We start from the raw sequence: 27614 nt of genomic DNA on the forward strand, positions 1-27614 counted from the left end.
TAAAAGTCAGACTCTGGCCTTTATTTCCTATGGTCACAGCTCACGCCAACCCTGACACCTTGGCCCCTATTCCTCCCCCACTAGTCAGTACTGAGGACTCTTGAGGGGAACAAGGAACTACAGAGGCTGGGACATGAGATGCAAGGAGGGCCTGGGAGATGGAGGTGAGGAGAGGGAGTTAGAAATGGGGAAGCTGAAACAGGAGGGGAAGGGGTCATCAGAGAGGTCAGAGCAGAGATGAGAACGCAGACATGGGGACAAGACTGGGACACACTGAATGGGAAACCCAGAAACAGGAAATCCGGCAACTGAAAGGGAAGGGTGCGCCAGAAACAGAGAGGGAGACCGGGAGGCTGATGAGGGAGGGCTGATAGAAGAGATACGGAAACACAGGGAAGGGAATCAGAGACGCCGAGAAGGCCCTGCGAGGAGCCGGGGCCCGGCTGGGGCTGGGTGCCCTAGTAGTTGCTCTGGGAGTCCTTGCTGGTGGTGGAGGCCTGGCCGGTGCTGGAGGCAGGGCCGGGGCTGGAGGCAGGGCCGGGGCTGGACCCGAGGCCTCCACTCGATTCTGACCCAGGGCCTTTGCTCGCCTCAAAGCTGTCGTGGTCTCTGCTGGACCCCACGTATCCAGTGGACCCCAGGTAGCTGCTAGAGTTGGGGGATCGGAAGGTCACGCGGCCCGGGATGGAGCCTCGACTGGACATCAGTCCCCCTGTGGTGGCACTGGAGTCCCCGAAGGTCACGTGGCCCACGTTGGAGCTGGTGGCGCGGCCTCCGCTGGACACCAGGATGCCGCTGGTCCTGTGGCTCATGATGGACCCAGGAACTTGACTGGGCCTCTGGGTCACCAGGCGCGAGCTGGAGCTGACCTTCTGGGTGCTGGAGGTCATGCTCGGGGTGCTCTCCACCTTGATGCTCTCGACCAGCTCCTTCAGGTGCTGCTCCTTTGGCTGCTCCCGGGCCTCCAGCTGCCGGGGAAGTGAGTTAGGGCCCCTGGGGGAGGCCGCGCCCACCGGCGCCCTCGCCCCCGCCCCGCCGGGATCCCGGCCCCGCCCCCGCCACGTCCCGCCCCGCCCCCTGCCGACGCCCATCCTCACCGCCTTCATTACAGAGCTCAGCAGCTCCTCCTTGCTCAGAGGATAGTCGTCTTTGGCCTCAAAACCTGGGGGGTCCTCCCTGAAGTGAGGGAAAAGGCAGGAAGGGACTCTAAGTCTCTACCTTCGAAAGTTTGATGGCTCCTCATTGCAAGGTCCCGAGACCCTCAGCCACTCGCCGGGGTCAGAGCGTCTTTTCCCTGTCTGGTCCATCCAGGGCCCCATCGTCCATACTGTCCCTGGAGACCCTACTCTTCCTGGCTCCCCCGAAGCACCCGCTTCATATTCTACCACCCCCCACCCTTTAGTTCAAGGAAGTGATCATGTCAGTCACTCAGTCGCCATGGACTCTTTGCGACCCCCTGGACTGTAGCCTGCCAAGCTCCTTTCTCCATGGGATTTTCCAGGCAAGAATACTGCAGTGGGTTGCCATTCCCTTCTCCAGGGGATATTCCCAACCCAAGGATCGAACCTGAGTCTCCTGCATTGCAGGCAGATTCTTTACTATCTGAGCCACTGGGGAAGCCCCCCTAGTCCAGGGGATCCCCCCAAGAACGGCCCCTTCCCACATCTCGCCTCCATCCCCAGGGCACGTCCTCCCCAGCCGCTCCCTCTGGCCCTCTGGCTCACAGGTTGTCTGGCGGCTGAGGTGGGGCCACCTTCTTAGGAAAATCCTCGGAGCTCTGGCCCAGCACCATGAGGGCAGCGTTGAACATGCTGGTGGAGGTGTAGTTCTGGAGGGTGGAGAAGTCGGCTGTCTGTTCAGGTCCGTCTTCAAGGCCCCGGCCCCCGCACCGCCCCCCCGCCCCCTCCATGCCCTCTGCACCACAACCTGCGTTTCCAGGAAGGCCTGCACGGTCAGGAGCTGCACCAGTCGCTTCTCGATGAGGCTCAGAAAAAGGCTGATGTCCCGGTCTCTCATGTGGGTCTTGATCCCGAGGAGGTCATTGATAAGGGTGCTGTCACACTGGGCCCTGGTGAAGAGGTGCTGGATGTCTGGGGTCAGAGGGGACAGGTGGTTATGGACCCAGTGTCCAAGGAGTGCCAGCTCTCTCCTCCTCAAGGCCCTGCTGCCCTGGCTGAGGAGACGCCAAACAAGGCTTAAAGATGGCAAGGGACTTGTCCAAGTTCAGACTGCCAGGGGAGGAGGGTTGGCGGGCATCTCGGGGTGCCTGGCCCCCAGGCGCCACATGACAGAGGACAAAAAGCAAGGGAGGGGCTTCCCTGGTGGCGTAGTGGTAAAGAATCTGCCTGCTGATGCAGGGGACAGGGGCTCAATCCATGATCCAGCAAGATCCCACATGCCATGGAACAAAGACCCAGGGCCACAACTGTTGAGCCTGTGCTCTACAGCCAGGGAGCTGCAAGTACTGAGGCCACGTGCCCTACGCTTGTGCTCCGCAACAAGAGAAGCCACCGCAATGAGACGCCTGAGCACCACAACCCCAGGAGCAAAACCTCAGCCTGGCATCCATTTAGGATTTGAGGCTCTTCAGCTTCCACCCACGCCCCCTTCCATTCCCCTCTCTGCACAAAGAACCTACCTTCCTTGAACACATCTCCAAGCCTGGACCCCACCTGCTGGGAGCATTCCCCCCCTCCAGGTTTTTGCTTACTCATCCTTTGAAATCAGCCTCAAGCATCATTGCTCCCAGGAGACCTCCCCTGTGACCCGACAGAGCCAGTGTCATGGGTTCTGCTGCTGGCACTTGAAATTCTTGCTGGTTTTTCAAGAAGGGGCCCCACTTTTCACTGAGCACTGGGCCCCCCAAATTCTGCATTCCATGCTGACTTAAAGGCATCCTCTCGTTCCTGCAGTCCCCAGGGTATCCTCTATCCCAGCCCCTGGGTTACGAGTATCCGAGTATCCGAAGCCAGTCTCTTATCCCGCCCCCCAACCCGCCCAGTCCTCATCACCTAGCACAGGGCTTTGCGCTGTGGCAAACAGGGTCTACCAAGACTTGAGCTCCTACTGTGCAGCAGACTTCCTGCTTGCTCCCCGTCACCACTGCCACCTCTCCCTGTCTCTCTCCATCTGTCATCCCACCAATCTCATGCCAACCCCACGAAGTAGGCACTTACGGGGGGCTCCAACAGAGGATACCACACACCAAAGTTCACAGATAGGGGAGCTGGGATTCAGACCCAGCTGAATCCCAGCAGCCTGACTCTTGTCCCTCTGCACTGGAAGGAGGAATAGATGCTGCTGCAGGATGGACGGATGGATGGATGCAGAATGGATGGATGGATATGGGACAGACAAGGGACAAGGGAATGCACAAAGTGGTCCTCGGAATGTCTGTCCGTGGCCAACTCTGGCAGGGCTCCCCGCCTGCTCATCACAGCCTCCCAGAAGAAGAAGCCGGGCCTGGGGCTCACTGGTCTTGAGCTTCTCCAGCTGCTCGCGAAAATTGTGGTAGCGGGCCTCCAGGTCGTCGGCCTCCGAGTGCACATCGTCCACGCGCTGCTGCAGCTCTGCCCGCTGCTGCTCCTGCTGCGCTCGCCGGTCCTCCTCGCTGCGGCGCCCGCTCACCAAGGCCTCCTGCATCTGTGGGGGTAGGGGCGCGACGCTGGGCCCAGCTCCGGAGGGGACACAAGGCGGCCAGAGGAGTCAGGGATGGGGAGGGGGCGGGTCTCGCCCACCTCCTTGATCTCCTCCTGCAAGTGCTCCAGCTCCGAGTTCTGCTCATTGATGAAGTTGAACTCCGCGAAGTTCCGCTCCTCCACTGGGGGCCAGTGGGGAAAGGCAGGGTCCGGAGAGACAAGAGACGCGCACGCAGAGACAAACACAGGAGGAAGGGGTCAGAAGGCCTGAGATGGGGGAAGGAGGGAGATTGGGAAAGACGGGGAGGAGGAGCGTGGCAGAGGCAGGGCGGATGGTAAGAGCCCAGTAGAGCGGAGCCTGATCGCTGGGTCCTCCAGCGAGGGTGGAAGACCCATCCCCCCCCCGCCCCCCGCCCAGGCCCAAAGCGGTGGCCCTCGGTGACTGAGACAGAGCACAGCCTGCACTGGACTCCGGGGGCCTGGGGCCGCAAGCCTGCCCCTCTCCACCCCCAGGTACTCACACTCCAGATACTTTTCCACCAGCAAGTCCGGGTCGCTCTCCCCGGTCATCTGGGACAGTTTATTCAGGGCGTCCTCGTAGCGCAGCACCAGCTTCTCCTGGGAGGTCTTCCGGAGGCCTTCGGCCACCTCCCGGGCTGGGGGGCGAGGGGACACTGAGGTCGCCGTCGGGGCGGCCACCAGTGGCTGGTGTGGCCTGAGCCGGGAGGCGGGTGGGGAGAGGGCAGCCCCGCAGTCGTGCAGACCCCGCCCCTCCGCGCCCCGCCCCTGGAGGCCCAACCCCACGCTGAGACCAGGGGCCGGCGGCCCCGCCCATCCCGCTGCCCAACATGCGGGGCGGCCCCGGGCCTCACCTCGCTGCTCGCGCTTCTCCACGATGGCGGAATCCGGCTGCCGGTCGCCGTTCTTGAGCTTGAGGAAGTGGTGCAGCTGCTCCAAGTGTGCGATCTGCCGCTGCAAGATCTGCACCTCCGTCTCGTTCTGGGCCACCTCCTTCTCAGCTCTCTCCCGCAGCATGCCTAACTTGGCCTTCGCCTCTTCCCTGGGAGGGATGGGGGGTGGTTAGACCAGGGTCAGGGAGACAGGAGGTTGGATTTGGGGTCAACCTGGGTTTGGAGGGTGAATGGGGCAGGGTTAGCTATCAGGCTGGGGTCTCAGGGATGGGGGAGGTCAGCCTGGAGTCACGGAGATGGACAGAGCCAGCCTGGGGTCACAGGATGCATGGGATCAGCCTGGGGTCCCAGGGATGGGGCAGAATCAGGTTGTCACAAAAGGCAGAGAACTGTCTAGGTTCCTAGTGGTGGGTCAGGATGGGGTTACGGGGCAGTAGGGGGTGGAGGAGGAGGAGGTGGGTAGGCCATGTAAGTGACTGATGGTCTTGCCCACTGAGGGGGCACCGCTGCAGTGCCTGCCCGGGGCATCGGGGAAGCCTGGCCATTATTATGTGGCTGTGGAACAGGAGGCAAGAGGCAATGATGGCACAGTTAGAGATGATACTCAGACTCCAAAAGGTGGACCCAGGTGATAAGGTAACTGTGCTGGAGTTTGGGGTGGGGGTGGGTAGTGTGGTTGGAAAGATAAGACGCTTGGAGCCTGCAGGGCCTCACGTGGACAGGCATGTGCCATCACCAGCCCTTGAGTGCTCACCCTGTTAGGATGCTGGGGACACCTGCTGACTGAAACTCCCCCGGCCTGCTCAGCTGGAGGTGAAGCTTTTAACAGTAGTGCAGCCAACTGTGAACTCAGAGTGCCCCAAGCCTACGTCACAGGTCATAGGATCAAAGGTCAGAGGGTCATTAGGTGGGGAGACCAGCAGCTCAGTCTTCTCAGGTCCCACAAACCAATCTAGTTCCCCTTTCCACGCTTTTGCCAACCTCAGTTGCCTCAACTCAGGGCACAAGCTTCTGGCTCTACTCAAATTCTGCTGAGTCCTCCTTGGTGGGAGCCCTCTCCTGGCACCCACCAGGCCCAGCCCGCAGAGACCCCTCTAGGAGCCCCTCAGGGATCAGGACTCACTGTTCTTTCTGTGTCTTGGGCCCCAGGCCCACTGAAGGGCCAGGAAGAGGGAACCCAACTTCCCAAGAGCCAGGCCCTGCAGGATATGTACTAAAGCAGCCCACAGGGATCCATGAGGAAGATCCCATTATTATTGCCATGTCACAATAGAGGAAACGGAGGTTCAGAGAGGGTAAGTGGCCTGCCCAGGTCACCCAGCTAGGAAGCGCTGTTCCGACAAGAAGTGTTAATCCTGACACCTGTCCCTTGCCTTCTAGCTGAAACCACCCTTCCTTGCACCCAGCTGGGCTGCCCACTGCAGACAACTGGACAAGTGCTGGCAGGGGCCAGATGCTTCTGATGCAAAGACAGGCCAACAGAGCATCACCGGTGGGGCTTGGCAGAAAGCATGAGGCAGGCCAGTCAGATTCTCTCCTCGGAATTCACACTGGGAGATGCTAAGAAGGGGACAGCAGGAAGCCAAAGCTAAAAGGATGTATAGAGAGAAGCCACAAGAAGTCATGTTATGAAGGCCAAGTTAGGAAGAAGCCAGAGCTATGTGTGAACAGAAGCCATGAGTTGAGGCTCTGAAGAGGTCATGGCAGACCACAGGTAACAAATGACAGCATCAGCCATAAAAGGACTTCCCTGGTGGCTCAGCGGTCAAGATTCCATGTGTCCACTGCAGAGGACGCAGGTTTGATCCATGGTCAGTGAACTGAAATCCCACATGCCATGCAATGTGACCAAAAAGTAAAAATAAATGAGTGTTTTAAAGAAGTATAATTTAAACAACAAACAGACAAAAAGAATCAGCCCTAAAAATGCAGGAAGTTCTGAGAGATGCTACGACGTGGGTGAACCTTTGAAAGCATTACACTGAGTGAAAGGAGCCAGACACAGAAGGACACGTCATATCACTCCATTTACATGGAACATAAAGATGCACTTAGGGACAGGTAGATGTACAGGTAAATCGTCCAGATGACAAGGAGACTGGTTGCCAGGGGGCTGGAGAAGAGGGGACTAGAGAATGACTGCCTACTGGGCACAGATCTCCTTTTGGGGTATTGGAAACAGAAATGATGGTGCACAGCATTACAAATGTACTAAATGCCTCCGAAAGGTGCACTTTAAAATGGTGAATTGTATGTGCATCTTAACTCAAAGCAAGGAAGGAAGAAGGAAAGAAAGAAAGCAAAAAGAGAGAGAAGGAACAAAAAAAGAAAGATTATAGAAAACTTAAGGTAGATTTGGGCTAGAGCCAATGTCTCATGGAGTCACGAACCATGATCAGCAGAAGTCATGGGGTAGAAACAAGATACTGAATAGAAGCTAAGAAACCCCTTGGAGTAAGAGAACAGCGCTGAAGCTTAGAAAGTAGAGATGGGATAGGAGAGAGAGAGGGTGGAGCCCCCAAGAGCCCAGAGGCAGAGAGTGACGCCCATCAGCTGAGCAGCTGGGACTTCAGGGTTCCATACAACATGACCCTTTACCTGAAGGTGTCTTGAGAGAATCTCTGTCTCTTTCAACCAATATTGATAAATATCATAGCAAACACCCTCTTCCAACAACACAAGAGAAGACTCTACACATGGACATCACCAGATGGTAAACACAGAAATCAGACTGATTATATGCTTCGCAGCCAAAGATGGAGAAGCTCTATACAATCAGCAAAAACAAGACCAGGAGCTGACTGTGGCTCAGATCATGAACTCCTTATTGCCAAATTCAGACTGAAATTGAAGAAAGTGGGGAAAACCACTAGACCATTCAGGTATGACCTAAATCAAATCCCTTATGATTATACAGTGGAAGTGAGAAATAGATTAAAGGGACTAGATCTGATAGACAAGAGTGCCTGATGAACTATGGACTGAGGTTCGTGACACTGTACAGGAGACAGGGATCAAGACCATCCCCATGGAAAAGAAATCCAAAAAGCAAAATGGCTGTCTGAGGAGGCCTTACAAATAGCTGTGAAAAGAAGAGAAGCGAAAAGCAAAGGAGAAAAGGAAAGATATAAGCATCTGAATGCAGAGTTCCAAAGAATAGCAAGGAGAGATAAGAAAGCCTTCCTCAGCAATCAATGCAAAGAAATAGAGGAAAACAATAGAATGGGAAAAACTAGAGATCTCTTCAAGAAAATTAGAGATACCAAGGGAACATTTCATGCAAAGATGGGCTCGATAAAGGACAGAAATGGTATGGACCTAATAAAAGATATTAAGAAGAGGTGGCAAGAATACACAGAAGAACTACAAAAAAGATCTTCACGACCCAGATAATCACGATGGTATGATCACTCAGCTAGAGCCAGACATCCTGGAATGTGAAGTCAAGTGGGCCTTAGAAACCATCACTACGAACAAAGCTATTGGAGGTGATGGAATTCCAGTGGAGCTATTTCAAATCCTGAAAGATGATGCTGTGAAAGTGCTGCACTCAATATGCCAGCAAATTTGGAAAACTCAGCAGTGGCCACAGGACTGGAAAAGGTCCGTTTTCATTCCAATCCCAAAGAAAGGCAATGCCAAAGAATGCTCAAACGACCGCACAATTGCACTCATCTCACATGCTAGTAAAGTAATACTCAAAATTCTCCAAGCCAGGCCTCAGCAATATGTGAATCATGAACTTCCAGATGTTCAAGCTGGTTTTAGAAAAGGCAGAGGAACCAGAGATCAAATTGCCAACATCTGCTGGATCATCGAAAAAGCAAGAAAGTTCCAGAAAAACATCTATTCCTGCTTTATTGACTATGCCAAAGCCTTTGACTGTGTGGATCACAATAAACTATGGAAAATTCTGAAAGAGATGGGAATACCAGACCACCTGACCTGCCTCTTGAGAAACCTGTATGCAGGTCAGGAAGCAACAGTTAGAACTGGACATGGAACAACAGACTGGTTCCAAATAGGAAAAGGAGTACGTCAAGGCTGTATATTGTCACCCTGCTTATTTAACTTATATGCAGAGTACATCATGAGAAACGCTGGGCTGGAAGAGGCACAAGCTGGAATCAAGATTGCTGGGAGAAATATCAATAAACTCAGATATGCAGATGACACCACCCTTATGGCAGAAAGTGAAGAAGAACCAAAAAGCCTCTTGATGAAAGTGAAAGAGGAGAGTGAAAAAATTGGCTTAAAGCTCAACGTTCAGAAAACGAAGATCATGGCATCCGGCCTCATCACTTCATGGCAAATAGATGGGGAAACAGTGGAAACAGTGTCAGACTTTATTTTGGGGGGCTCCAAAATCACTGCAGATGGTGATTGCAGCCATGAAATTAAAAGACACTTACTCCTTGGAAGGAAAGTTATGACCAACCTAGATAGCACATTAAAAAGCAGAGACATTACTTTGCCAACAAAGGTCCGTCTAGTCAAGGCTCTGGTTTTTCCAGTGGTCATGTATGGATGTGAGAGTTGGACTGTGAAGAAAGCTGAGTGCAGAATTGATGCTTTTGAAATGCGGTGTTGGAGAAGACTCTTGAGAGTCCCTTGGACTGCAAGGAGATCCATCCAGTCCATCCTAAAGGAGATCAGTCCTGGGTGTTCATTGGAAGGACTGACGTTGAAGCTGAAACTCCAGTCCTTTGGCCACCTGCTGCGAAGAGTTGACTCATTTGAAAAGACCCTGATGCTGGGAAAGATTGGGGGCAGGAGGAGAAGGGGACAACAGAGGGTGAGATGGTTGGATGGCACCACTGACTCGATGGACATGAGTTTGGGTAAACTCTGGGAGTTGGTGATGGACAGGGAGGCCTGGCGTGCTGCAGTCCATGGTGTTGCAAAGAGTCGGACAGGACTGAGTGACTGAACTGAACTGAACCAACGCTTCCTACGTTCCTGGCCCCTGCATCCTGAGCTTACTTAAATCTGTTTATATATTATTTATTTATTTGTTTATTGGTAGCACCACGGGGCTTTTGGGATCTCAGTTCCCCAACCAGGAATTGAATCCAGGGCCTTGGCAATGAAAGCCTGGAATCCTAATCACTGGGCCACTGAGAACTCCCCTTAAGTTTCTCTACATCCCTATGTGCTATGTGCCATGAAAAGACAGGGGCCAAAAGGTTAATTCATACACCCAAGAAGAAGGACCTTGCCCAAGGAGCTGGAAAATTGGTGGAGGAGGGGCAAGAAAGGGGCATCTTATGAAAAAGTGGGGGGCGGGGTTCTGACAATCCGTTTCATGAGGTGGGAATCTTCCCAGCACTTTGTTAAGAAAATGCATGGACTGAGTCGTCTAGGACGCCTACCGGGGCCCTACCTGACGGTGTAGGCGGAAGTGGAGGAGACCATGAGGTTCCTGACAGAGTCCTTCAGGAGCTGGATCTCCTGCCAAGAGAACAAGACCGAGGCCACTTCTGACACCCTCGCCACTGGAGGGCTTTCCTTTGAGCCTGTATCTCCCAATAAGAAGTGGGTTTCCTGTGCCTTAGAAATGTGGTCCTTCCTAGTTAGTGGCAATCCATGAAAGGGTTTTCAAGAAGGTTCCAAGGGAGAGGAAAGCCAGACTGATGACCAGGAATGCAGTGAAATACCGAATTCAGGATACTCCTAAGAGTGCTGACCTAACTTTGAGGTAGAGTCAAAAAATTGTGTGAATTTCAAAATTGTGACCACACTAATCTGTTTCCTAGTTCTGTGGAAGTGTCTGTGCAGAGTTATGGGTAAAAAGGGTTCTTTCAAGAGAAAGAAAGGAAGAAATTACATGTATATATTTTTACACGTATAGTGTATATGTATGTACTAATGTGTATAAACACATATATATCTATGTTGCATGCATCCTCAGTCGTGTCCAACTCTTTGCAACCCCATGGACTGTAGCCCACCAGGTTCCTCTGGCCATGGGATTTCCCAGGAGTGGAATACTGGAGTGGGTTGCCACTTCCTATTCCAGGGGATCTTCCTGAAGCAGGGATTGAACCCACGTCTCTTGCACCTCCAGCACTGGCGGGCAGATTCTTTACCACTAGCGCCACCTGGGAAGCCCCTATATATGTATGTGCACACATGCGCACACACACACACACACACACACACACCCTTTTGCAACAAGAAACCCAGGCTAGAGAACCAGAAACTACGGGGGCTGAGTGGGAATGGATAGAAGAAATGATGAGGAAATGACTAAACCTTTGGAGTAGTTTTTTAAATTTATTTATTCATTTCGCTATGCCAGGTCTTAGTTGCGGGACTTGGGATCTTCAGTCTTTGTTGCTGCATGTGGGATCTAGTTCCCTGACCAGGGATGGAACACCGGCACCCGCATTGCAAATGCGGAGTCTTAGCCACTGGACCAGGGAAGTCCCTGGGATAGTTTTGATTTGGGAACCCGTCAATGGTTTACGTGTTCACAAAGAAAATTCAATCAACAAGAATAGGGGACAGAACTAAAACCAAATATGAAGAGAAGCAAATGAACCTAACTATATTTCAAAGAACAGAACCACAAAGAAGACCAAGAAAAAATAGGAACTAATCCTAGTAACTTCTGAATAAGGTGTAGATGGATGGATGGATGGATAGAGGATAAAACAATAAGCAAATGAATTGTGATCTCTCAGGTTCAAGGGTTGTTAGTACAGTTGTAACAATTCCAAACCTCTCTTGGGCATTTCGTAGGGTTGAACGTGAGTACATATAACAGTGCTATCGGCAGCTAGAGTTCCCACTGTGGGGGAAACAGAGATAAAATGGGGAGTGTTCAGGAATCAGGCAGTGGTGCTGGGGTCAGAATGAGAGACACCAACGCAAACTCGGGATTTTAAAATGTGTGTGTGTTTCCTAGCTCTCTCCAGAGAAAGGGCCTCAGGTCAGTGACACCCCAATGGCAGTGAGGACTCCTAGAGCCTATATTTTGGTTTCTCAGCACCTACTTCCCACTGGGAAGAACCAGGACTCTGGAGAAACACCAACTCGAGAGTTAAGGCAGAACAAGTACAAGAAAGTCTGGACTATCTTCTTGTGCCAGAAAATAAGGAAGTCCTGTGGTGGGGGGGGGGGACGATGGGCTTGTCAAAAAAGCCAGCTCAAAGGCACTCCCACCAGAGAAGTCTGGGACAGTTTGAGCATCACAATAAGTAATGTGCACTATGGATTATAAGTCATAGATAAAGTAAGAATACACGAATGCTTACTGACAATCCACAAATATACTTAAGAAGTTCTTCCTTAAGTAAAATGCCATTTTCTAAATGAAGAAGAAATGATAGAGAGTTTAAAAAAAAATCACTCTTTGGTAGCCAATACAGTAATCTCAGGTGGCTCAGTGGTAAACATTTCACCTGCCAATGCAGGAGACCCTGGTTTGATCCCTGGGTCAGGAAGATTCCCCTGGAGAAGGAAATGGCAACCCAGTATTCTTGCCTGGAGAATCCCATGGACTGATGGGCCTGGCAGGCAACAATCCACGGGATTGCAAAGAGTTGGACACAATGCATGCATGCACAGTAATAATTATCCAGGCAAAAATCATCATTATGAGAGGCTAGAGTGGAAATGTGTTGGGAAACAGGATATTTACGGTTTCAAAGAATCTCCCTGGACCCATTCATTATAAAGAGGGAAACTCTCTATTGGAGAAACCGGCTGACCAAGCGATCAAGGTCAACATCACTAGTTACGGGACAAACTGACGTTACGTGCTCCTGGTGTAATGCCCACAAATGACATACCTCAGTGATATTTCACCTAAAATGCACGACTTGAATCTAATCATGGAGAAAGATCAGATAAGCCCACAGTGAGGGATGTCCCACAGCACAGCTGGGCTGGGTACTTCCAAAATGTCAAAGTCATGGAGACAAAGAAGTGCCAAGACACTGTTCTAGATGAAGGGAGCCAGGACAACCAAACGCACTGTGGGATCTTGGCCAAGAGCCTGCAGCAGGATAATTAAATTAACTATCACGGGATGCTGTTGGCATAATCATGAACTTTAAATATGGACTATTGAGAACTGTAACGATGTTCAAGCTCCTGACTTGGGCAAGGGCACTTTGCTTATGTAAGAAAATGGTCTCGTGCTTAGGAAATAAGCACTGACGTTCTTAATGACGTTCTGTAATGTCTACATCGAGCTCTCAAATCGTGACAATGTTATTTTCAGTAAAAAAACAATTACCCGGAGACAGAAAGACAGACAGAGCAAAATGACAAATTACCAATCTTGGTGAAGGATTGATAGTTCTTTGTACTATTTCTGCACCTTTTTCTGCAGATTTGCAATTATTTCAAAGTAAAACTTAGAGGGGAAGAGAAAAAAAAGGAAGGGAGGGAGGCAGAGGGAGGAAGGGAGCGTTCTTCAAAGAACTTCTAAGCTTATTGAGAAACGTGTGGAATGTAAATGGTCTGGCTGAAGCCTTTGTTGCCCGCCCACCCCGCCACCACCCCTCCCCCCCAACCCCGTGACGACACTCAAAAGTGACATCTCTGCTTCCATCTGAGGCAGTTGTCTTTGTTGGAACATTTTCAGGTCTCCATTCCCTCCAGACTCAAGTAAATCCATGGTTCTGGGTGGTTCTGCACTTGAGGCGGGAGGGTTGGAGAAGATAGGGTGACTCTTGCATCCCCACCCTCCTCGCGGGCTGAGCCGCAGGCTGAGCCACGGGCTCCTGGGCTTCAGGGCCACTGACCTTCTGGAGCTTGCAGTCCACATTCAGATAGCGGTTCCTCTCGATCCGCAGGAGATCTAGCTCTTCCCTCAAGGTCGCGTTCTGAGCCAGCTGGATGTCAAAGCGACAGATGACCTGGGGTGGGAGAGGGTGCTGAGAGCCTGACACCTGGCCTGCCTCCATTCTCCACTTTCAGCAGAGGAGAGGGCACTTGCCAGACTGGGGGCCCGTTCCCAATTTGGGGACCCTGAGAGCGTTGCCAAGGACCCAAGGATCAGCCTCCTTCCCAGGGAGGACCCTTCATCCCTCCGGGATCGTGTCTCCTGACCTGGTCCACCATTTCCAAAACTTGACTCCCATGATCAGGTCTTCCCGTAAACCCCAGAGCTCGGGCCTGGGGACAGCCAAGGGGCGGACCCTCACCTTGTCCAACTGGTTTTCGAGACTCTTGATCCTTCGCTGGCTCTTGACCTTGTCATGCTGGACACATCCTGGAGACCTGGCATTCTTGCTGTGGGCAGAGTTCCGGCTCTCCCATTCCTGGATCTGGGGAAAGAGGGTGGTACCTGTTGGCTGAGGAGATGTGGGAGAGATGGAGGGAGGGAGGGAGGAGGTGAGTGGGAGGGTGAGTGACTTAGGGCGGTTGACAGGAGCAGTCCTTGTGTGCCTGGCCATCAGCTGGACCTGCTTCTGAGACCAGTACCCAACCTTCCACGTGGGTCTGGCTTCCAACCGTAAGAAGCCGCCCTGCTGGCCACATGACCCAGGTCTAGACAATTCTTTTTTTTTTTTTTAAATAATCTTTAAATTGTATTTATTTATTTTTGGCTGTGCTGAGTCTTCATTGCCATGTAGGCTTTTGTCTAGTTGCGGGGAGCAGGCTTCTCCTTGCAGTGGCCTCTCTGCTTGCAGAGCACGGGCTCTAGGGTTCGCAGGCTTCGGTAGCTGCACCTCATAGGCTCCAGAGCGTGGGCTTGGTAGTCGTGGCGCACAGGTTTAGTTGCTCTGCAGCACGTGGGATCTTCCCAGATCAGGGATCAAACCCGTGTCTCCTGCGTTGGCAGGCGGATTCTTTACCACTGAGCCACCAGGGAAGCCCCAAGCTAATCCATTTAGGGATGGATGTGTGCCCCAAGCTGAGCCAGCCTGAATCCTTTCTGGTATTTTGGGAGAAACATGTGATCTGGGTGGATGAGACACCACTCACAGTGAACAAAGTGGAGACAAGAGTCTGAGAGTGAGATAGACTGGGACCTGGGGCCCTTTGCTGCAAATGCTTGCCCCTGGACAGACATCTCCTCAAGTATAACCTTTAAAATTGTATAATTTTTTTTAAGAGAAAAAAAAAATAGATGAAGGCAAAGATCAGAGTGATGCTTCTACATACAAAGGAATGCCAAAGGTTTCCGGTAGACCAGCAGAACACAGGCAAGAGACACAGAAGAGATTCTCAAGGCTTCCAAAGGAACCAGTCCTGCTCACATCCTGATCATGGACTCCTGGCCTCCAGAGCTGTGTGACAATGAATTTCTGTCGTGTAAGCCACCCTAAGAAATGCATGCATGCACCAAGGCACCCCCAGAGCGTTGCAGCAAACTCAAAGGGGCAACCATAGGGATATTTTAAAATTTGAGGGAGACACATGGACATTAGTCAGACACCACATGAACTGGGAGCTCAAGGTCGTTGCCAGGTTCAACAGGATGTGGCGCTACATTCCTTTGGATGACACATCTTTTTGAAAAAACAAGAATCAAAACTCCAAAATGGTGCCATTGAGAGAAATTGGGCAAAGCATACAAGGACTTCTCTGCTTGTGAATCTATCATTATCTCAGTAAAATTTCAGTTTAGAAAAAGAACGCAAGTGCTGCACAGAAATCAGTATGGAATGAGTGGTGAGTCCAAGCTAACCAAGATCTGAAAAGTTGCACAGTGCCCCAAAGGCAGAAACATCCCACAGGTAATCGTGGTTTTTAAGAACTAAACACGATTTTCTTCAACTTATGTATATATATATATATATTTTTTCCAAGTGGTTTCTGGTTGTTAGGATGCAAACCCTTACTGGGTTGTTCAGCCAAGCCGCTGTAATAGAGTTGTTAGCAGTGTGATACTGGGGCTCCTCAGACAGTGCTTGAGAGCTCACAGTTACATTTTCAGGAAGTACATGAGTTCAATTGCTGGTAGCTTGAAATTGACTATACTAGTTTCCCAGTTCTGCAGAAAAATTACATTCTTCAGTGTTCACAGGAGATTAGTTCCAGGACTCCTCTCAGATACCAAAATCCAAGGATGCTCAAGTCTCTTATATGAAGTGATGTAGTAGGGACCTTCCTGGTGGTCCAGTGGTTACAACTCTGCACTTCCAATGCAGAGGTCCAGAGTTCGCTCCCTGAGTGGGGAAGATCCCCTGGAGAAGGAAATGGCAACTCACTCCAGTATTCTTGCCTGGGAAATCCCATGGACAAAGGAGCCAGGTGAGCTACAGTCCACGGGGTTGCTAAGAGTCAGAAACGACTGAGTGGCTGAGCACACACACATATATTATGTCATTATAAAAATATACCACAATTTATTTATTCATTCAAATATTAATGGACATTTGGGTTAATCTGGAGCTAGATGATATGAATAATGCATCTATCAACATTTTTTCACGAATCCTGGTTCCAGGGTATATACACAGAAGTGCCATTATTGGGTGGGAGGATGGGTTACTGACAAATCTAAACCAGTTTCTTTGCATTGATCGCTGAGGAAGGCTTTCTTATCTCTTCTTGCTATTCTTTGGAACTCTGCATTCAGATGGGTATATCTTTCCTTTGCTCCTTTGCTTTTCACTTCTCTTCTATTCACAGCTATTTGTGAGTCCTCCCCAGACAGCCATTTTCCTTTTTTGGATTTCTTTTCCATGGGGATGGTCTTGATCCCTGTCTCCTGTACAATGTCACGAACCTCAGTCCATAGTTCATCAGGCACTCTATCTATCAGATCTAGGCCCTTAAATCTATTTCTCACTTCCACTGTATAATCATAAGGGATTTGATTTAGGTCATACCTGAATGGTCTAGTGGTTTTCCCCACTTTCTTCAATTTAAGTCTGAATTTGGTAATAAGGAGTTCATGATCTGAGCCACAGTCAGCTCCTGGTCTTGTTTTTGTTGACTGTATAGAGCTTCTCCATCTTTGGCTGCAAAGAATATAATCAATCTGATTTCGGTGTTGACCATCTGGTGATGTCCATGTGTAGAGTCTTCTCTTGTGCTGTTGGAAGAGGGTGTTTGTTATGACCAGTGCATTTTCTTGGCAAAACTCTATTAGTCTTTGCCCTGCTTCATTCTGTATTCCAAGGACAAATTTGCCTGTTACTCCAGGTATTTCTTGACTTCCTACTTTTGCATTCAAGTTCCCAATAATGAAAAGGAGATATTTTTTGGGTGTTAGTTCTAAAAAGTCTTGTAGGTCTTCATAGAACCGTTCAACTTCAGCTTCTTCAGTGTTACTGGTTGGGGCATAGACTTGGATTACTGTGATATTGAATGGTTTGCCTTGGAAACGAACAGAGATCATTCTGTCATTTTTGAGATTGCATCCAAGTACTGCATTTCAGACTCTTTTGTTGACCATGATGGCTAGTCCCATTTCTTATGAGGGATTCCTGCTCGCAGTAGTAGATATAATGGTCATCTGAGTTAAATTCACCCATTCCAGTTCATTTGAGTTCGCTGATTCCTAGAATGTCGACATTCACTCTTGCCATCTCTTGTTTGACCACTTCTAATTTGCCTTGATTCATGGACCTGACATTCCAGGTTCCTATGCAATATTGCTCTTTATAGCATCGGACCTTGCTTCTATCACCAGTCACATCCACAGCTGGGTATTCTTTTTGCTTTGGCTCCATCCCTTCATTCTTTCTGGAGTTATTTCTCCACTGATCTCCAGTAGCATATTGGGCACCTACTGACCTGGGGAGTTCCTTTTTCAGTATCCTATCATTTTGCCTTTTCATACTGTTCATGGGGTTCTCAAGGCAAGAATACTGAAGTAGTTTGCCATTCCCTTCTCCAGTGGACCACATTCTGTCAGATCTCTCCACCATGATCCACCTGTCTTGGGTTGCCCCACAGGCATGGCTTAATTTCATTGAGTTAGACAAGGTTGTGGTCCTAGTGTGATTAGATTGACTAGACTAGACTAGAGATCTCTTTAAGAAAATTAGAGATACCAAGGGAACACTTCATGCAAAGATGGGTTCGATAAAGGACAGAAATGGTATGGACCTAACAGAAGCAGAAGATATTAAGAAGAGGTGGCAAGAATACACAGAAGAACTGTACAAAAAAGATCTTCATGACCCAGATAATCATAATGGTATGATCACTCACCTAGAGCCAGACATCCTGGAATGTGAAGTCAAGTGGGCCTTAGAAAGCATCACTACAAACAAAGCTAGTGGAGGTGATGGAATTCCAGTGGAGCTATTTCAAATCCTGAAAGATGATGCTGTGAAAGTGCTGCACTCAATATGCCAGCAAATTTGGAAAACTCAGCAGTGGCCACAGGACTGGAAAAGGTCAGTTTTCATTCGAATCCCAAAGAAAGGCAATGCCAAAGAATGCTCAAACAACCGCACAATTGCACTCATCTCACACGCTAGTAAAGTAATGCTCAAAATTCTCCAAGCCAGGCTTCAGCAATACGTGAACCGTGAACTTCCTGATGTTAAAGCTGGTTTTAGAAAAGGCAGAGGAACCAGAGATCAAATTGCCAACATCCGCTGGATCATGGAAAAAGCAAGAGAGTTCCAGAAAAACATCTATTTCTGCTTTATTGACTATTCCAAAGCCTTTGACTGTGTGGATCACAACAAACTGTGGGAAATTCTGAAAGAGATGGGAATACCAGACCACCTGACCTGCCTCTTGAGAAACCTGTATGCAGGTCAGGAAGCAACAGTTAGAACTGGACATGAAACAACAGACTGGTTCCAAATAGGAAAAGGAGGACGTCAAGGCTGTATATTGTCACCCTGCTTATTTAACTTATATGCAGAGTATATCATGAGAAATGCTGGGCTGAAAGAAGCACAAGCTGGAATCAAGATTGCCGGGAGAAATATCAATAACCTCAGATATGCAGATGACACCACCCTTATGGCAGAAAGTGAAGAGGAACTAAAAAGCCTCTTGATGAAGGTGAAAGTGGAGAGTGAAAAAGTTGGCTTAAAGCTCAACATTCAGAAAACAAAGATCATGGCATCCGGTCCCATCACTTCATGGCAAATAGATGGGGAAACAGTGGAAACAGTGTCAGACTTTATTTTTGGGGGCTCCAAAATCACTGCAGATTTGAAATTAAATTTAATTTGAAATTTAATTTCATGACTGCAGCCATGAAATTAAAAGACGCTTACTCCTTGGAAGGAAAGTTATGACCAACCTAGACAGCATATTCAAAAGCAGAGACATTACTTTGCCAACAAAGGTCCATCTAGTCAAGGCTATGGTTTTTCCAGTGGTCATGTATGGATGTGAGAGTTGGACTGTGAAGAAGGCTGAGCGCCAAAGAATTGATGCTTTTGAACTGTGGTGTTGGAGAAGACTCTTGAGAGTCCCTTGGACTGCAAGGAGATCCAGCCAGTCCATTCTGAAGGAGATCAGCCTTGGTATTTCTTTGGAAGTTGCTAAGTCGATTCAGTCGTGTCCGACTCTGTGCGATCCCATAGACGGCAGCCCACCAGGCTCCCTCGTCCCTGGGATTCTCCAGGCAAGAACACTGGAGTGGGTTGCCACTTCCTTCTCCAATGCATGAAAGTGAAAAGTGAAAAGTGAAACTGAAGCCACTCAGTCATGTCCGACTCTTTGCAACCCCATGGACTGCAGCCTACCAGGCTCCTCCACCCATGGGATTTTCCAGGCAAGAGTGTTGGAATGGGGTGCCATTGCCTTCTCTGGAAGGAATGATGCTAAAGCTGAAACTCCAGTACTTTGGCCACCTCATGCGAAGAGCTGACTCATTGGAAAAGACTCTGATGCTGGGAGGGATTGGGGGCAGGAGGAGAAGGGGAAGACAGAGGATGAGATGGCTGGATGGCATCACTGATTCGATGGACGTGAGTCTCAGTGAACTCCAGGAGTTGGTGATGGACAGGGAGGCCTGGCAGGCTGTGATTCATGGGGTCGCAAAGAGTCGGACATGACTGAGCGACTGAACTTAACTGAACTGAAACCAGTTTCTACTGGGGGATGACTTTGGTTTACTTCCTTCTAACACCATTTCCATGGAAACATACTGGGTTTAAGGTAAATACAGAATGCCAGCTGTGGTTCCCAGGCAACAATGTTTACTATAAAGGTGGCCCCTGATTGTGAACTATGTCGGACTGGAAGGACTGTGAGTGGACTTGTAGACACCGGAGGCTTATGTGATCATGAATGAATAGAAAACTGGTTTCCTTGTGGGGTATTTCTTATAACGTAGTATGTTCCTGGTGGGGTCATACAAGCTGCTCTGATAATTGGTTACAAGTGGTGGCTCGTGTTGAATATAAAAAACATCCCCATGCCAGGGTGGGCAACACCCACCCATATGGTATCGTCCAACTGAAGATGCTGAGCAGTAGCCCCTGAATGCTCAAGGAAAATGCACTGGATGCTGTCGTGCAAAGATGCTGCTGCGTCCTGCCCTCTGTCCTTCTGCAGTTAAGTGAACCTGGTGCCAGGTGACAGCCTGTTGGATCCTATGAGTGTCATGGTCAGGTGGAGCCCAAGGCTGCTTCCAGTGACCATCCGTGTGGAGTGGATGCAACCCCAGCTCACAGGGTATGTTTCTCTTCAAATTTAATAGATAATGGGGGAAAAAACTTTTCAGAATATACATGACAATTTAGACTCCCTCCAGTTGGTGGGCTCTTATGAACCAGCAATTCTTTAAGAGTTCCCACTGTTCCTTCTCTCCCTGGCACTTGGTGTATTTGGACACTCGCTTTTGAAAATCTGGTGAGTGTGTAATGATACCTTTTTATGACTTTTCTCTCTCTTTTTTGGGGCTGTGCTGGGTCTTTGTTCCTGTCTGCAGGCTTTCTCAAGTTGCAGAGAATTGGGGCTACTCTCTATTTGCCGTGTGAGGGCTTCTCATTGAGTGCTTCGCTGGTTGCAGAGCACAGGCCTTAGGTCAGTGGGCTTCAGTAGCTGCGGCACAAAGGCTTAGTTGCCCCAGGGCATGGGGGATCTTCCTGGACCAGGAATCAAACCCATGTCTCCTGTATTGGCAGGTGGATTCTCTACCACTGAGCCACCAAGAAAGCCCTATGGCCTTTTCTTTTTATTTTTAAAATTTTTCCTTTTTGGCCTCTCTGCATGACATGCAGGATCTTAGTTCCCTGACCAGGCATTGAACCTGTGTCCCCTGCAGTGGAAGCATGGTGTCTTAGCCACTGGATTGCCAGGGAATTCCCACACTGTTCTTTTAAGTAAATCTTAGTCATCTTGTTCACTTCACTTCTCTATAAATCTTAGAATCTGTCAATTTCATCCATTAAAAATAAAAAACTTTTAGTGTTTTGATTGGAATTACATTACTTTTATTAATCAGTTTGGAGATCTGACATTTTACAACACTAACTCTTCCAATCCATGAACATGGTATGCTTCCACATTTATTAAATTCTTCTTTGGGATTTCCCTGGTGGTCCAGTGGTTAAGACTGCTCTCCCACTGCAGGGGGTGTAGGTTCGCTCCCCGGTTGGGAATCCTGCATGCCGTGCAGAGCGGCCAAAAAAAAAAAAAAAGATGACTCAAATATTAAATTCTTCTTTTGTTGTTGTTCAGTCACTAAGCTGTGTCCAACTCACTTTGACCCCATAGACTGCACCAGGCTCCCCTGTCCTTCCCTATCTCCTGGAGCTTGCTCAAATTCATGTCCATTGAGTTGGTGATGCCATCTAACCATCTCATCCTCTGCTGCCCCCTTCTCCTTTTGCCTTCAATCTTTCCCAGCATCAGGGAAATCTTCCCCAGCATTCTTTAATATTCCTCAATACACTTTTACAATTTATTCTATAGGGGTCTTGCATACTTTTGTTAGATTTCTTCCCAGGTACTTCCTTTGGCTATTATAAATGTGTCTTTTTTTTTCTTTAATTGCCTAATAGTTACTGCTAATACAGAGAAATATCATTAACCTTTGTTTCCAGCCACAATGCTAAAATACCTTGTTAAATATAAGTTAGTTTTAGATTCTTTTGGACCTTCAATGTACACAAATAGATTACCAACAAATACTGACCATTTCATTTCTTCTGATTTTTAAATTGTTTTATTTTTCTTTTCCTTCCCATACTGGGCTGGACAGGAATTCCAGTACAATGTCAAACAGAAGTGATGCTAGCTAACACCCTTATATTGTTACTGATCTCAAGGAGAATTTTTTTATGTTTTGCTATCAAATATAATGTTTGCTGTAGATGTTTTATAGTTGCCCTTCATCAAATTGGGGGAATTCCCTTTTATTCTTGGATTGCTAAGAGTTTAACATGAACGGATGCTGAATTTTATCATATACATATATATATATACACATAGATTGTTGCTATGAACTGGTACAATCCAAGGATTGTCTGTCATCAGTTTCTGATGTGATAGGTTCAGAAAATGGGAGTAAGCATTTAGAAGCTATTCTTGGGTGCTGCTGAATTCATGCAACAAGTCACATAAGCCACCCCCAACACCCCACACTCTCCTGCCCAGATATCCACATCCAAATTTCTAGAACTTGTGACTATGTCACTTGAAGAGGCAAAAAGGACTTTACAGATGTGATAAAGCCAAGGATGTTGAGATGACTCAAGGTTAATCTCCTGAATTGTCTGGATGAGCTCAACATGATAACAAAGGTCGTTACAAGTGAAAGAGGGAAGCAGGAGAGTCAGAATCAGAGGAGAAGAGATGACAAAGGCATCAGAGTGATGCAGCTTGAGAAAGATCGACTGGTCATTGCTGGCTAAGAAGATACAGAAAGGAGTCATAAGGACGTCCCTGGCGGTCCAGGGGTTAGGAATCTGCCCGCCAATGCAGGGGAACACAGGTTCGACCTCTGGTTGGAGAACTAAGATCCCACATGCCACTGGGCAGCTAATCCTATGCCCACAATTACTGAAGCCCACATACCCTAGCCATGCTCCACAGCAAGAGAAGCCATGGCAAGGGAAAGCCCATACACTGTAACTAGAGAGTAGCCCCTGATTGCTGCAACCAGAGAAGGCCCGAGAGCAGCAATGAAGACTCGGCACTATCAAAATAAATCATTTTGAGAATAAAAAATTTTTAAAAGAAAGGAGCGATAAACCAAGGAATGCAGGCAGCTTCTAAAAGCAGGAAATGGAGTCTCCCCTGAAGGGTCTTAAAGGAACACAGCCTGCTAACACCTTGATTTTAGCCCAGTGAAACTCATTTTGGATTTCTGTCCTCCAGCACTGCAGGATAATTAATTGGTATTACTTTAAGTCAGTTCAGTTCAGTCGCTCAGTCATGTCTGACTCTTTGCAACCCCATGAACCGCAGCATGCCAAGCCTCCCTGCCCATCACCAACTCCCAGAGTCCACCCAAACCCATGTCCATTGAGTTGGTGATGCCATCCAACCATCTCATCCTCTGTCGTCCCCTTCTCCTCCTGCCCTCAATCTTTCCCAGCATCAGGGTCTTTTCAAATGAGCCAGCTCTTCGCATCAGGTGGTTAAAGGATTGGAGTTTCAGCTTCAACATCAATCCTTCCAATGAACACCCAGGACTCATCTGCTTTAGGATGGACTGGTTGGATTTCTTTGCAGTCCAAGGGACTCTCAAGAGTCTTCTCCAACACCACAGTTCAAAAGCATCAATTCGGCACTCAGCTTTCTTCGCAGTCCAACTCTCACATCCATACATGACCACTGGAAAAACCAGAGCCTTGACTAGACGGACCTTTGTTGGCAAAGTAATGTCTCTGCTTTTGAATATGCTATCTAGGTTGGTCATAACTTTCCTTCCAAGGAGTAAGCTTCTTTTCATTTCATGGCTGCAATCACCATCTGCAGTGATTTTAGAGCCCAAAAAAATAAAGCCAGCCACTGTTTCCCCATCTATTTCCCATGAAGTGATGGGAACGGATGCCATGATCTTAGTTTTCTGAATGTTGAGTTTTAAGCCAGCTTTTTCACTCTCCTCTTTCACTTTCATCAAGAGGTTCTTTAGTTCTCAAGTCACTTTAAGTCAAGTGAGTGGTAATTTGTTACAGCAGCAATAGCAAACTAATACAGCCCATCAAGATAACTAACTTTCAATCTCCTATTTGTGATCCAGTAGTGTGCAAGAAATCTTTTGGTCTCAGCAAGCAACTTTTTTTTTTAAGATTTTTTTGATGTGGACCATTTTTAAAATCTTTATTGAATTTGTTATAATATTGTTTCTGTTTTATGTTTTGTTTTTTGGGCCCAAGGCATGTGGGATCTCAGCTCCCCCACCAGGGACTGAACCAGGACTCCCCAGCATTGGAAGGCAAAGTCTTAACTATTGGACCTCTAGGGAAGTCCTTTGGCAAGCAACTTTCTAAAATGAAGAGTAGAATTGAAATTAGAATGGAAAAAAAAGAAAGAAAATATAACGGATCCCATGTGGAGAAGAGTATTATTTGGGGAAACTTTGTTTCTGATATGTTTGCTTGTGTGTGTGTGTTTACATCCATATGCATCTCTTTGTAAATGAACAGTGTCACAGTGAGTCCTGGTCCTAAAAACTGAAAAGAACACTAGCCTAGAAAAGTCACACATTTCCAGGGTCAAACAACAGGATCTTGAAGCCAACAGGATGAAAAGTCGGTCTAGACTCTGCTGCATTACCCACATTCTCTTTTTGCAGACGAAGAAACTAGGGCCCGGAGAGAAGACTTGCCCACGGTCACACAGCTCTGATGCGCCTGGACCAGAATTTTGTTATAATGCAGGATGCACTGACTCCAGAAGGTGACTCTTTCCCTCTTAACCGCCTTTTTGAAGGCATGGGGCTGTGCTAAGCAGTAAAGACTCATAATTCCTATGGGAGCCTGAACACAAACTCCCTTGAGAGGACGCTTTCAATAACTTTCAATAACCCCATTGAAATGACCCCATTTCGATGCTTTCAATAACCCCACTTTTCAGATGAGGAAGGTGAGGCTCAAAGAGGTTATGACACTTGCCCCCGAGTAGGACCCACCGAGTCTGGCCCCAGGACCCACCTCTCTGTCCAGGGCTTGGTTCTGCGCCTGCAGCTCCTTGACCTCGGCCTGCACCCGGACCTGGCACTTGAGCAGGTGACCCATGCTCTCCAGCCTCTCGCTGTCCCGCAGCCGCCTGACCTGGCTCTGGGCAATGCTGATCTGCACCCGCAGTTTGTGTCGCACCCCCTCCAGGCGCTGGATCTCCTCACTGCCCAGGCAGGGAGAGGGAGGGGAAGCCAGAAGGGGCAGAGCTCAGCATCACTGAAGTCCAGACACACTGAGCCTGCCCTCCCCTCTCAGACCCAGGAATGCAACCCCCACCTCCTTAACAGCCCCCTCCCCAGCTCCAGGGACCCAGGCTCACAGCTGCTTGTTGATGCGCTGATGAACTTCTTTGCTGTAGGCTCGCCTTTCATCTTCCATCACTTTGCATTGTCGCTGCAGTCGGCTCAGCTCCCAGTCCACTGAGGCGTGGGACCAGGCAAGGGATTCATGGGAATCCAGCCCCTCCCTCTCCAAACCCCAGGAATTCTGGCTCCCTTAGAGGCTCACCAACTGCAGCTGAACTGCAGACCCAGTCCCCCTCACCACTCTAGGGCTGCGTCTCAGTTCCTGTCTCTCTCAAGCTTCCTCATCCCTGCATACTGCCTGTACCCTAAGCTGACCTCCGCATTTCCCCCGCCCCAAACCCACTTCTATCCAGGGTTTGGGCACGCCTCTGTTTCCCCACTAGAGGGCACTCCAGGGAAGCCTCACAGTCCTCAGGGAGCAGAAGCACAGGACCTAGAACTTGGGAAAGCTGGGGACATGTGCCAAGTCCCCGGGGGCAGGGGCGGGGGGACACTTTTCTTGTTACATCCCTCCTGTTCAACCCCACCACCACCCTTCCTCAGCCCCACCCTCCCGCCTCCTCACTCTCAGCCCATCCCCTTGGCTCAGGCCTCACCCTCCCTTGCCTGGACCATCACCCCAGCCTCCTCCCCAACCTCCTGGCTCCCTTCACAGCTCCAGAGGGTCTTTCCATGCCTAGAGTGGTCACAGACCTCCCTGTGCTCCGGCACCTCCAAAGCCGCAGTTCCACAGCCTGGGGTTCCAGGCCCCACAAACCCGACCCTACCCACCTCTCTGGTCCCATCCACTAGCTCCCCATCCCCCACGGCATAGTTCTCAACCAGTATCAATTCTGTCCCCTTACGGCCATTTGGCAGTGTCTGAAGACATGTTTGATTGCCACAGGGGAGGGGAGGGTCGGGAGGGTACTACTGGCATGCAGTGGGTAGAAGCCAGGGGAGCACTGCGCATCCTCCAGCACACAGAACCCTCCCCCTAATATCCAAGAATGATCTGACACCTGACCCCAAGGGTCAACGATGTGGAGGTAAAGAAACCTTGCTCTAGTCACATCCTGTTCTCTCTGCAGAAACACTCTTCCCTTCCTTCTCCTGTTGGTAATTCCTGGGAGACGTTCCGGGCCTCACTCAAACTTCTCCTGCAGGAAGTCTTCCTGGCCATCCCACTCCCTCAGGCCCGGCTCCACCTTCATTCTGGAGCAAGTGTGTAGCCACTAGAGGGCGCTCCTGAAAACCCTCCCGGTCCCCAGGGCCCCGCTGCACAGGACCTGAAACATGGGGAAACCGAGGAAAAGAATGAATAAAATAAAGAAAGCAGGAATTACCCATTCCCTCCAGGAAGGCCTCACTTCCATCCTCGGAGCGAGTGCTCCCAGCCGAGAGTCCAAAAGGCATCTTGGCCAAAGAGGGTGAGGCTTCTGTAGGGGCGACACAGGACCCCTTCAGACGGCGAGGAGAGGGCGAGGAGGGTGGGCAATGAACAGCGAGGTACTAGGCACTGGAAGAGGGTGACCCCAGAACTGGCCTCTCTTTGAGTCTCAATTCCTCCAGTGAGTCAGAGCGGGGCACCTGTCAGATCTCTTCCCACGCCCCTCCCAACCTCCCACCTCTCACATTCTGTCTTGCGTCACGGCTCTGACTCTGGGACGGGGTCCTCTAGACCCTCGGTATCTCCGAGGTGGGGCTGTTTGGGGAGGAGGCAGCACAGAGGCAGGGGAAACCCCCGCCCCGGTCGGCTGAGAGCGAGGCCCGGTCCCTACCTGCTGGAGTGCCTGACCTGTCCTGGGTACTCCAATCTCACTGTTGTGGTCTGGTTACTGGGGAGATAAGAGGCCAATGAAGGTCTGAGGACAGCAGCCGGGGAGGGACCAAGGCCACAGAAGAAAGCCGTGGGAGGGGAGGCTGGGGAGGAGGGGCCGAGGAGGCCACGACGAAGCCTTCAGAGAGGTCAGGTGCTAAGAACAGATGAGTTAGGGGAGCACTACAAGGGGCGGGGCTGAGGGAATCCTGAGAGGGGCGGGGCTGGGAGGGCCTGTGAGGGCTGAACTGTAAGCCTTGTGAAGGGCGGGACTGTAGGCCGGGCGAGGGGCGGAGCTGTGGAGGACTAGGATGCGCGGGGCTGAAAGGGCCTTTGAGGAGAGGAGAATGTGTGAGCCTGAGGCGCGGCGCTTCGGGGCTAGCGAGGGAAGGGCAGAGCTGCAAAGACTGGAGAGGGCTAGGGCTGCGGGACCTGACGAAGGCAGAGACACAGATAACCGTCCTGAGCAGGACTTCGGAGCTTTAAAGGGGAGGGGCAAGAATACCTGTAAAGGGCGGGGCTGCGGGCCCTGTGAGGGGTGGGGCTTCGGGGGGTGGCGAGGGGTGTGGCTGGAAGAACACGTGAGAGACCTGGCGGGAGGGCGCTGAAGGACGCAGGTTCCCAAGACTTGTAGGGGGTGCTGAGGCTAACCGCCGAGATGATCTGTGTGGGGAGCACGAGGTTGTGAGGGGTAGGCTGTGTGTCTCCAGGAGGGAGAGGCAGTAGCTGGAAGAGCCTGTGGAGGCAGGGCTGGGAGGGGAACGTCTGGAAGGCTTTGGAACTGTGCCGAAGTCCTTCGGGATGGGGCGCGAGAGATGCGTGTATTAAGCTGATTAAAACCACGTTATTTTGAGGCTTCATTAGCAGGCAGGCGGTGCCGATGCCGGGCGTTGTGAGGGAGAGGAGCGCTTACCACCGCCTGAAGTCCTCGAAGCCGCTCACTA

The 27614-nt window shown here is 49.9% G+C and overlaps 1 protein-coding gene across 6 annotated transcripts; it reads right to left on the minus strand.

Moving 5' to 3' along the window:
* ODAD1 (outer dynein arm docking complex subunit 1) lies at positions 1–27614 on the minus strand. 6 transcript variants are annotated; one of them, XM_061388873.1, is made up of 16 exons: positions 27176–27614; positions 26633–26689; positions 26198–26290; positions 24887–24986; positions 24541–24730; positions 13708–13830; positions 13306–13419; positions 9933–10000; positions 4511–4698; positions 4160–4294; positions 3738–3820; positions 3177–3642; positions 1924–2090; positions 1725–1828; positions 1098–1176; positions 1–968 (listed from the first exon to the last, which is right to left on the minus strand). In XM_061388873.1, the coding sequence occupies exons 3-16, from the start codon at positions 26265–26267 to the stop codon at positions 459–461; spliced, it is 2397 nt and encodes a 798-aa protein (XP_061244857.1). In that variant the 5' UTR covers positions 26268–26290; positions 26633–26689; positions 27176–27614; the 3' UTR covers positions 1–458. The 6 variants fall into 6 exon arrangements, with proteins under 6 accessions (XP_061244857.1, XP_061244858.1, XP_061244856.1 ...); XM_061388874.1 differs by lacking the exon at positions 27176–27614 and having other exon boundaries at positions 1927–2090; positions 26633–27165; XM_061388872.1 differs by lacking the exon at positions 27176–27614 and having other exon boundaries at positions 26633–27165.

The sequence above is a fragment of the Bos javanicus genome, chromosome 18 (assembly GCF_032452875.1).
Source record: "Bos javanicus breed banteng chromosome 18, ARS-OSU_banteng_1.0, whole genome shotgun sequence".
NCBI classification, from domain to species: Eukaryota; Metazoa; Chordata; class Mammalia; order Artiodactyla; family Bovidae; genus Bos; species Bos javanicus.

Excerpts from the sequence above, each read along its gene's own strand:
- ODAD1 (XM_061388873.1), bottom strand. The coding sequence starts at position 26,267 with ATGCCTTTTGGACTCTCGGCTGGGAGCACTCGCTCCGAGGATGGAAGT. Across the intron at positions 4,699-9,932 it reads ACTTCCGCCTACACCGTCAG|GGAAGAGGCGAAGGCCAAGT; the intron begins GTAGGGCCCCGG and ends CATCCCTCCCAG. Across the intron at positions 3,643-3,737 it reads TGCAGGAGGAGATCAAGGAG|ATGCAGGAGGCCTTGGTGAG; the intron begins GTGGGCGAGACC and ends CTACCCCCACAG.